The sequence below is a fragment of the Martes martes genome (genome assembly GCF_963455335.1).
Source record: "Martes martes genome assembly, chromosome: 15".
Taxonomy (NCBI): domain Eukaryota; kingdom Metazoa; phylum Chordata; class Mammalia; order Carnivora; family Mustelidae; genus Martes; species Martes martes.
The window spans coordinates 1,721,919-1,731,575 of record NC_137903.1 but is presented as its reverse complement, the minus strand read 5'-3'; the positions used below and the strand labels follow the sequence as shown (position 1 = coordinate 1,731,575).

General features: G+C 61.6%; 1 protein-coding gene across 1 annotated transcript; it reads left to right on the top strand.

The window, feature by feature from the left end:
- Positions 1–631: 631 nt before the first annotated feature.
- Positions 632–6,401, top strand: SSR2 (signal sequence receptor subunit 2). Its single transcript, XM_080824915.1, has 6 exons — positions 632–816; positions 1,220–1,374; positions 2,277–2,375; positions 3,431–3,539; positions 5,218–5,295; positions 5,857–6,401. Exons 1-6 carry the CDS (start codon positions 808–810, stop codon positions 5,965–5,967), a joined length of 561 nt encoding a protein of 186 aa, XP_080681041.1. The 5' UTR covers positions 632–807; the 3' UTR covers positions 5,968–6,401.
- Positions 6,402–9,657: the final 3,256 nt, after the last annotated feature.

Genomic DNA, 9,657 nt, shown 5'->3' with positions numbered 1-9,657 from the left:
CCCGAACGAAGGCAGAAAACGTGCGTTTCTCCGCAGGAGCGTGAAGCCCCAGCAAGGGGGCTCCTCGGTCCCCCTCCGGACCCGGGGCAGCGCCGGCGCCAGGACGGCGTCCCGAAGGCCCAGACCGGGCAGCGCTGTGGTCGGCCGCACCCGCACCGTCCGCGACCTGCACGCCCGGGACTGCCGGGTCCCGTCACAGTCCAGAGCACCGGGACAGAAGTGACCGCCGTGAGGGTGCGCGCCAGCGGCAGCCCCGAGCCCCGGGTTCCCGACGCGGAGCCCCGGACACCCTCCCCCAGAGCGCGGCCTGCGGGGTCTGCCCGGAGGAGCCCAGACGCGCGCGCCCTGCGAGAACACGGTCGCGGGGCTCCCGGCCGCGGGGCTCACGGCGGGCGCGGCGAGGCCACCACGGCCCTTCCCGGCCCTCGAAGGCTCGAGAAGCTCGGGGCCCGGCGACTTCCGGGATGCAGGGAGGACCACGTCCGTCGCCGGGAAGCAGAAAGGATGCCGCCAGCCCTGGGGGGAGGAGCCTCCCCTGGTTCGTAGTTCGCCGGCGCCCGCGACGCCGCAGACTGCGGACCCAGCCGCAGGGAACCTGCCCCGGGACGGCCGCCCGCGGTGGCGCAGGCCCGCTCGGGTCCCCCGCGCAGCAGGGCGCCGCAGAGTCAGAGGCGGGGCCTGGCCCGGAACTACAATTCCCAGGAGGCATCGCGCGAAGCACCGAGATTTCCGGCCCGAGCTCACTTCCGGCCTTTGGGCCGCTGACGCGCTCTTCCGGTCTTGGTGGCCCCCCGAAAGGCCTGTGGGATGCGCACGGTGAGTGCCGAGCCCTGGGCGTGCGGGCGGGGCGCCTCCCGGGTCCGCACGGTGGCCGGCGGCGGAGGGCTTTCTCAGCCACGGCGGGGACGGGAGGGACGCACTGGCGGGGGAACCCTAACCCGCAGGGACCCACGGAAGGGGGGTGGGGACCCGGGCAGGGGCGTGAGGAGAACCCCGTGGGGCTGGGCGGAGGACGCCTGTGCCGGGGTCCCCGGCACCCCCCACCCGCCGCGGGTAAGAGGGCGGCGGGGCTGAGAGGTGGGCGATCCCGGCGTGTGGCCCAGCCCTGCTGGCTGATGGGGAAGGGGCTGCCGCTTTGCTAGACTTGGTAAGGGGCTGCCAGGACTGCGGTGCGCTTGCGTGCTGGGGCTGACCGCCCACCGGGCGTTTTCCCGCGAAGATGAGCCTGCTGGCGTCCGTGGTGTTGGCCCTCTGTGCCGTCAGTCATGCGGAGGAAGGAGCGCGGCTGCTGGCCTCCAAGTCGCTGCTGAACAGATACGCCGTGGAGGGGCGAGACCTGACCTTGCAGTACAACATCTACAATGTCGGCTCCAGGTGAGGGGGCCCGGGGGCCGCAGGTGGGCCCTTCTCCTTCCCAGCCGGCCGGACACCTGTGGGGGACCTGCAGCGACAGGTGTCAGGACCGAGTGAACGCTGCTGGACCTAATTCGCCCAGGCTCCCAGGAACCTCTCCCACTTGTTGGAGCTGGGAGTGTCTGAGGTGGGGGGGAGGGAAGAATGAGCGCGAAGTGGGCAGCGGAGGAGGAGCCCCGTCCTTCCCTGCCTCGGGCCTGCGGGGCAGCTTCCATTAACCTGTACGCGTGTGTTGTCTTTTTAAACTTTTATCTGCTTCCGTTCTCTCTTCCGTGTGTGTCCTGCTCCTCGTGCCCTCTGTGCATGTGACACACGTACACGTAGAAAGTGGGGCAAGAGAGGAGGTGGGCCCGCTCCTTCCTTGGTGCTTCTCAGCCAGAGAATCCAATCCGTGACCCAGATTCTCCAGTGCAGCCAACCGAGTTTACTGTGTGACTCGTACCTGGCTTTTGTAGTTCTGATTTTTTAGGACAAGTAGGCAGATGTAATTGATGATTACTTTTTTAAAAATATTTTATTTATTTATTTGACAGAGAGAGAAAGAGAGAGAGGGAACACAAGCAGGGGGAGTGGGAGAGGGAAAAGCAGGCTTCCCGCCAGGCAGGGAGCCCGACGCGGGCTCGATCCCAGGACTCGGGGATCATGACCCAAGCTGAAGGCAGACGCTTAATGACGGAGCCCCCCAGGTGCCCCAAGGGTTTATTGTTAAGTAATCTCTCCACCCAACAAGGGGCTCGAACTCAGAACCCCAAGATCAAGAGTCCTGTGCTCCCGCGACTGAGCCCGCGGGGCGCCGCCAGTTGCCGGTTGCTGTACTTCTGGGTCCGTTGCTTACTAAGCTCTCTTGTCCCTCCGTTTCGCAGCGCTGCGCTGGATGTGGAGTTATCTGATGATTCCTTCCCTCCCGAGGACTTTGGCATTGTCTCCGGAATGCTCAATGTCAAATGGGACCGGATTGCCCCGTATCCTTGACGCTGGGTGGTGAAGGCTGGTGTTGGGGAAGACAGGGACACATTGCCAGCCAAACGGCAAGGTCACTTCACATAGTCTGGCTGCGCGTGGCCGTTCTGTCACCTGTCCCGAAGAGACGGGACGATAGAAAATGGAGTGTGATCGAGGGGAGACCTGGGGAAGGAGGGTCCTCGAGGTCAGGTTATAAGGTGCTACAGCACACTCTCTGTGGAACAGGTGGACATTAAGGAGGCTGTTTGTGGCTGGACGAGGGTATTTAAGCTGCTTTTAGGAGAAAGTCAGTTGAGAGCTAGCACAGAGCCCCAGGGGGCCTCCTAAAGATACTTCTCGCCCGGTGGATCTCTTTCTGGCCTCCACCAGTTAGTTCCCGAGTGGAATTAGATAAAACTCTTCCCCCGTGAAGGAAAGTATTTAGATTTTTGGTGAGGGTAAGCGTTCTTTCTTTTTCTTTTTCTTTCTTTCCTTTTTTTTTTTTTTTTTTTAAGATTTTATTGATTTATTTGAGAGGGAAACACAGTGAGAGCGGGAACACAAGCAGGGGGAGTGGGAAAGGGAGAAGCAGACTCCCTGCCCAGCAGGGAGCCCAGTGCGGGGCTCCATCCCAGGACCCTGGGATCATGACCTGAGCTGAAGGCAGACGCTTAACGACTGAGCCAGCCAGGTGCCCCTCTTTTTGTTTGTTTTGTTTTGTATTTTCAGTCCTCCCTCAGGTAGTCAGTGAAAGAATTTCTGTGTAAATGACTTTTCCAGTCGTCATATGCGTTGCTTTGAACACTGACTTCAGAAACCCCAGGACCGAGTCCAGCTTGAACCTGCGTATTGCGTGTCTCCGAGATCCCTTGCGCTGGGCTGGGATGACGTCCTGTCACACCCGGCGTTTCAGGCCTAGAGAACGGTCTGTGTTGATTACTCCCGCGGAGGGTTGCAGGCATGAAGCCCCCCGTGTGGGCCCCCCTTTCTGTGGACGGCGCGTGCGGCCTCCACGGTGAAAGGACGTTTCGCCAGCGTCAGCTGCATCTTCTTGGTTCCTTGACGGTCGGGCCAGCGCTAGCAACGTCTCCCATACCGTGGTCCTGCGCCCGCTCAAGGCCGGCTATTTCAACTTTACCTCGGCCACCGTGACCTACCTGGCCCAGGAGGACGGGCCCGTCGTGGTAAGTTGCCCAAACCTTAGCCAGACGAGCTTAGATCTGCCTTTAGAAACTTGCAGAGACCGGCCACGGCAGCCGCTGCATTCTCAAGATGGTAAGAAAGCCCAGAGGCTGGGGTGCCGCCTGGGGAAGCAAGTGGTTTCAAACCATAAGGCTCCAGAATGAAGCAGTTGAGATGGTGGGAGAGGAGAACCGTAGCCTCGCCTCCTCATCCTCCCCCCGGCTTGCTTTTAACCTGGGCGGTGCTGCTTGCCGCGTGGTGGGCAGTCGCGGGTTGCCCGGGCCCCTCCCGCCCCACTTCTGTGTCCTCTCAGCTCATTCCCAGCCTCCGCCGCATCCGCCTTTCCCTTGCTTGGACCCCGCCTGCCGCGGACACTCTAGTGGTGTAGCTGGTCTCTGCCTCCAGCTTTCTGGCACATTCCGCCCACCCCGCCCTCTCTCGTTCTCATTCTTTCTCTGTTGGAAGGGACCCCCTCCTTGCAAGGCCCAGGTGTGGACTGCATGCCCTCGTCTCTGTTTTCTACTTTTACACCCCCGGTTCCGTCCTGCTCAGTCTCTCAGCAAGTGTTTGCTGACGGCATAGAAGTTTTTCGAGCCCTGATGGCCTCCTTGACCGGAACGTATGATTGTCTACTATCTCTGTGCCTCGTTTTCTTAACGTGTAGGTCTTCAGCCAGTCCCACTCCCAGTGCAGTCATAAACTCCTTGAGGCTGGGAGCTAACTTAGTTTTAGATGACACTCTGTTTCTCACGTATAATAGAAAATAAATAGTAAATTGTCCTTCGATCGGTTGTTGAGAAGGTCAGCAGACACTGAGCCCCAATAGTGCGCTAGGATCTAGGGGATAGAAGGAAGGTGGGGACGCTGCCTCCGGCCGGGAGCTTATGACGGCCTTCGACAAGATGCTGCAGGTGGGCTGCGGGCTCCGCAGTGAGTGCGCAGCCCCGAAGGCGCTTGGGTCAGCTGGAGGACTGAACGGAAGTGAACAGCCTCTGACGCTCACTGCACTTTGTAAACTTTTTTTTTTTTAACCAACACGTGGAACCATATTCTTGCAATCCTCTCTCAGTTTTCACATCCTGGGTCCTTTCTGCTTTCAGAATCGGCCCCAGGACTCTGGTTCTACCTGGTACTTGATAGGTTAAGAGACACCGAAGAGACACAGGCTGTTTGCAGGGTGCTCTGGAGCTCGGCCACGCTCTGGGGCGGGGATGCTTCTGACCCCGGCCCCCCTGTCCCATGTGCGTTTGGGTGAGGCTCCGTGGTCCTCCAGATGCCCCTCAGGTCGCGGGAGCCTCCTGTCCGCTGTGAGGCGTGGAAGAGCATTTCCACTGGAGGAACAGGGTAGCCACGGCCAAGGGCAAGTCCTCCTGTCACACACATCCTGCAGAGGGGGGGCCGGGACAAAGAGGAAGGATTTGGTCTAACTTCAGCCGCACGCCTGGCCTGCTCTGTTGAGGACAAGCTCTCGTGTGTCCCCTGGCTCCCGGCGGACTCCTTGACGGCACGCTGAGAATCGGGCAGCTCTCTCGTTCAGAAACGTTCCCGCATCTTCTGGACGCTCTCTTGCGCCTCCGGGAACCGAGAATGTCGTGCTTTGGCTTGCGTCGGTCGGAGCTGCCCTTTCTCCCATGAGGAGGACTTGGATTTGCGCTAATGCCCGTCCTGTCTTCCTTTCAGATCGGCTTCACCAGCGCCCCCGGACAGGGAGGAATCCTGGCCCAGCGCGAGTTTGATAGGAGGTTCTCCCCGCATTTTGTAAGCTCCGCGCTGTCGTCTCCCTCTTTCCCTGGGTCCCTTTCGGTTGTGGGGCCTCCTGGCCTCCCTAGAAGATTCGTTTGGTTGATTCTTGTCATACCTGCTTTCTCAGGTCTGACACAGCCACCACTGAGTGTCCTCATTTAGCCGTGATTAGAGTTTCTTGGCCGTGAGATGACCATGGCCAGAACCAAAAAACTGCCCTTTTCTCTGTGCAGCCTTGAGTCAAGTCCCATCTTGGAGTCTTGGGTCTGTTTTGAGGTTTACAAGAACAAGCGTGTAGCCTCCGAGAGTTGCGGAGCACTGGGAAGGTTGAGTGGGAGCCCTAGTGGTCTAGAGAAGCTTCTCGTCCACTCTGGGTCGGGTCAGCAGGGCCTGGGGCTCCGTGGCTTGGAAGATAGGTCGGTCTGGAGAGAGCGCTTCCTGTCGGGAGCCGTCGGAGGCGCGTCTGGCCGGGCTCTGCGCTCGGCCGGGCCGCACCCCTCCCTCTCCCGCTGCTCTTCCCGGCCCTGCCACGGCCTCGCCCAGACTCGTGAACAGGGCCTCTGTCGTCCTCTGCAGCTGGACTGGGCAGCCTTCGGAGTCATGACGCTGCCCTCCATCGGCGTCCCCCTGCTGCTGTGGTACTCCAGCAAGAGGAAATACGACACTCCCAAGACCAAGAAGAACTGAGGGCCTTCCTCGGGCCGCCCTGCCCCGGAGATCCGGGGGGCTTTCCAGACGCCGGAGGGTCTCTCGAGTGCGGTCTCTTGTCCCCCAGCCCTGCCACCTTCTGGATCCTGCCTGCTCTCAACCAGAGTGAAGGACCGGGCCTTGGGTCTGTGAAAGCCTCCTCGTTCCATCCCGACGCCATACGGTGGGACACCTCCGGCGGGGAGCCTTGAGGGCCCTCGGTGCCCCTGCGGGCCGCGGCGTGAACTCTGAGGGGCGCAGGAGGGGGCACCCCGGAGACTGCCTGACCCGACCCCCTTCCCCTACCCGCCCCTCTCGGAAGAGGCAGGAAGATCAGACGAAGGCTGAGGGACACTCCGAGGCTACCCAGTCTCTGTTCTGGGCCGGGGGGCGCTGACCAAGTGGGGTTTTCTAATAAAAACATGCCACGCTGACTCGTCTGCCTCCTCATCACCGCCGCGCGCCCCGGCTCCTGGGCAAGTGAGCAGACCTCCCGCCTGCTCGCTGTAGGCCTGTGGTTCTGTCTGTGCGGACGTCTGCCCCCCCCCCCCCGCAATGCCTTTGCCTGCGTCCCTCCCTTCCCTCTCTGCTTTCGCCGTGCTGCTCCCATCACCCTGACCCGTCCTTGCCTGCGATCTCTCCATGGTGAGGGGACACAGGGTGAGAGGAAGGTCCTCAATGCCCTGTGAGACCTTCTGGTCTTGATTTGTTCACTGACTTTGGAAGAACTACCTCTTGACGCCTGGTTCTAGCACTTTTTCTGTTTAACAACTAGCTTTTCTTTTTCCCTTTAGATTGTTTAATCTCAAAAAAAATAAATAAATAAGTTGTTTAATCTCTACACCCAAGGTGCGGCTCGAACTCACGACCCCGAGATCAGGAGTTGCTTCCCGACTGAGCCAGCCAGGCACCCCAAGAACTAGCTTCTCTTAACTTGAATTCATTTTAGTTCTGTGCACCTGCAGCCCTCCAGCTGTGCCCTCAGCACGGCCTGTGGCAAGGCCACGGTTCTGGCTGCCGGAGCAGCCGCTCTGAGCTGCCTCGGTCCGAGCCAGGAATGCCGTGGTCCGAGAACAGCCTCCCAGGCAGGAGGGAAACCCAACAAACACCCGCTTTGTTCCTGCCATCAAGTTGCCCAGTTTAGATGCTGTTGGGGACTGGGGGGGGGAGAGACTGCCCAACCGGTTTAACCTTGCCTGGGCCCAGCACGGGGAACCCGGGCCCCAGGAAGGATGAAGAGGACATGGACACCAAGGGAGGCTCCCGGTGGAGTAGCCCTCCGCCAGCTCACCTCCCTCCTTCAGGGGCTGCGGCTCGGACACCCCAGGACTGGCCAGGTCAGAGGGCGAGGTCGATACGTTTGCTCTTGCTCGTTGTGTTCTGGGGGAGACTGGGGCTTTGCAGAGTGGGGGAAATGCATAGGTCGGAAGTTTGAGGTTGAGAACAAGGACAGGGAGGGAGCACGGGGCTGGTTGGGCAGGGGTCGTCTTGTCTTGCTCCCTAGGACCGGAACACTAGTCTTTGGAGGAGGGAACACACCCCTCTGTCCGCGTGGTCCCCGCCGGAAACTGAGGCGCTCGCCTGCAGTGGGAGGCGCTGCGGTTTAGAGGACAGGATAGAAGCCGGGATAGGGTTCCTCACCCTGGAAGGCGCCACAGGAGCCTTCTTCCCGCCGGAGCTGTAGGTGGTAACCCTCTCCCTCCAGCTGGGGCGGTCTCCGGGGAGAACCCGCACTTCTGGGTGGAGGAGGAGGCGGGGGGGGGCACCCAGGTCTGACGCAGATGACAAGAGAAGCAGTGTGAAGGCAGCTATTGTCACAGGCCCCTTGAACAAAGGCCAAAGCCAGGCACTTCCTCTGGAGAGATCAGGCTCCCCGCAGTCAGGACGGAACGGGAGGCCCGGGCTGGAATGGCCGGAGACCTGTGGGCGGACGTAGCGGGGATAGCCGGCCCTGGCTTGAGCCCTCTGAGCTTATGGAAGAAATCTAATGGGAGACGACCAGCAGATGGCACCCCTCCACCCTCATGGAGACCACCCGGGGAGGTGTGACCCGCAGGCAGTACAGATGGGGGACCCAGCCGTCGTGTCCCAAACCCTCGCACCCTGGCAAACTAGCCCTCTGTCCTCCACGTAGGCCAGACCTCCAGCTGGCAGCGGCTCCCCCACACCCCACCCTGGTGCTAGGAGGAGCCAGGGGGCCAGATTTCCACCCGCTTCACAGACTAGGCCCTGGGACTCCCCCTGTAGAAAGTCTGCGGGGACCAGGTCTAGGAGTTCCCAAGAAGCCGATAGGATGGAAAGCCGCAAGGCCTGATCCCCTGCGTTCTCTGGGACTTACCCTGTGACAGCCCAGAAAGCCGCCCGCCTCAGAGTCCGTGTCCTCATCCGGATGCAGGTGGTTGATGGGAGGGTCCGCAGAGACCCCCACCCATAAAATGAGGCGGGATCCCCTTGTGTTCTCGTGAGGTGAGGAAGAGCCCTTGGGGCTCCTGTGGTTTGGGGCCTGGCCGGGGTTTCCACGTGGGGCGGCAGCTGTCCCATCTGAATTCTGGGGCCAGCTGCGCCCACCAGGGGTCGTCTAACTCAGTCCTCTGGTGTCCCCGCTCAGGACCAGGGAGCAGGGCTTGTCCGGGAACCGTGGCGAATGGCAGCTGGCATGTCACCTGCGTGAGGGCTGTGGGCGCAGCATTTCTGTCCCACTGAGGGCACACATGTCACCCCAGGTCCCCACTTTACGGACAGGGAGACAGGCTGCCGGCTTCCCCAGCCCTGTGAGGCCCTGGCTCAGGGAGCTGGCAGAGCCAGCCAGGTCCTTGACCACCAGGCCACAGGGCCCCGAGAGGAGGAGGGCGGGGAGGGCCCTAAGGTGAGGACCTCCTCTGCCAGGGGCAGCGGTGAGGGGACTCAGCCCCCAGAAGCTGTGATGGGGTGGGGGCGGGGCGGGGGGGGAGCCCACAGACACCCCGCCCTCCAGGCTCCCTGCCAGGGCCTGGTCCTCCGCCCTCCCCTGCCCCCACCTGGAAGCTGCCTCTTAAAGGGACCAACAGAAGTTTTGCAGCCGAATTGGAGAGAGGACAAAGGTCCTCCCTGGTGCTAGGAGGACCCTGCTGTCGAGTAGGTTTCCAGCGGTGGGCCTTCCCTGGGGCGCGCTCTCTCTCCCCTCCTCAGCTCTCCCCGACCCGCTGGAATGAAGGGGACGGTGCCCACATAGTCTCCGGGTGACCCCAGCTTAGCTTCCTCTGCCTGTTTCCACGTGGGCCTGAGTCCAGCGGCCGCTCTCTGTTCAGGGAGTGCTGAGGTCAGGGGACCCAGGGATCCTCGGGACCTGCCGCGGTGTGCAAGGGGTTAAAGGCCTGGGCACAGCACCACCGGCTGGGGTGTTTGAAGTGGGGGGAGGGCTGTGCGGGTTGGAAGGAGTGTCGGGGCTCCTGGACCAGCCCCCGCTGAGGCGTGGGACTGGGTTCTTAGAGAGGCTCCCTGGAGCTGGCTCATCCCTGTGCTGAAGCCAGCAGCCCACAGAGGAGCAGGGCCCCCATCTTTGGGATACCTCCCGGGACCAGTGAGTTTCCCTCTTCCCTCGCCCTGGGCCCTCACCCCAGGAACAGGGATCCCCCTGGAAGCAGAGCTCCTCGACCCCTCAACACCCAGGAAGAGGCGGAGCCCAGTTTTAATCAGAGAATATCGTGTCTT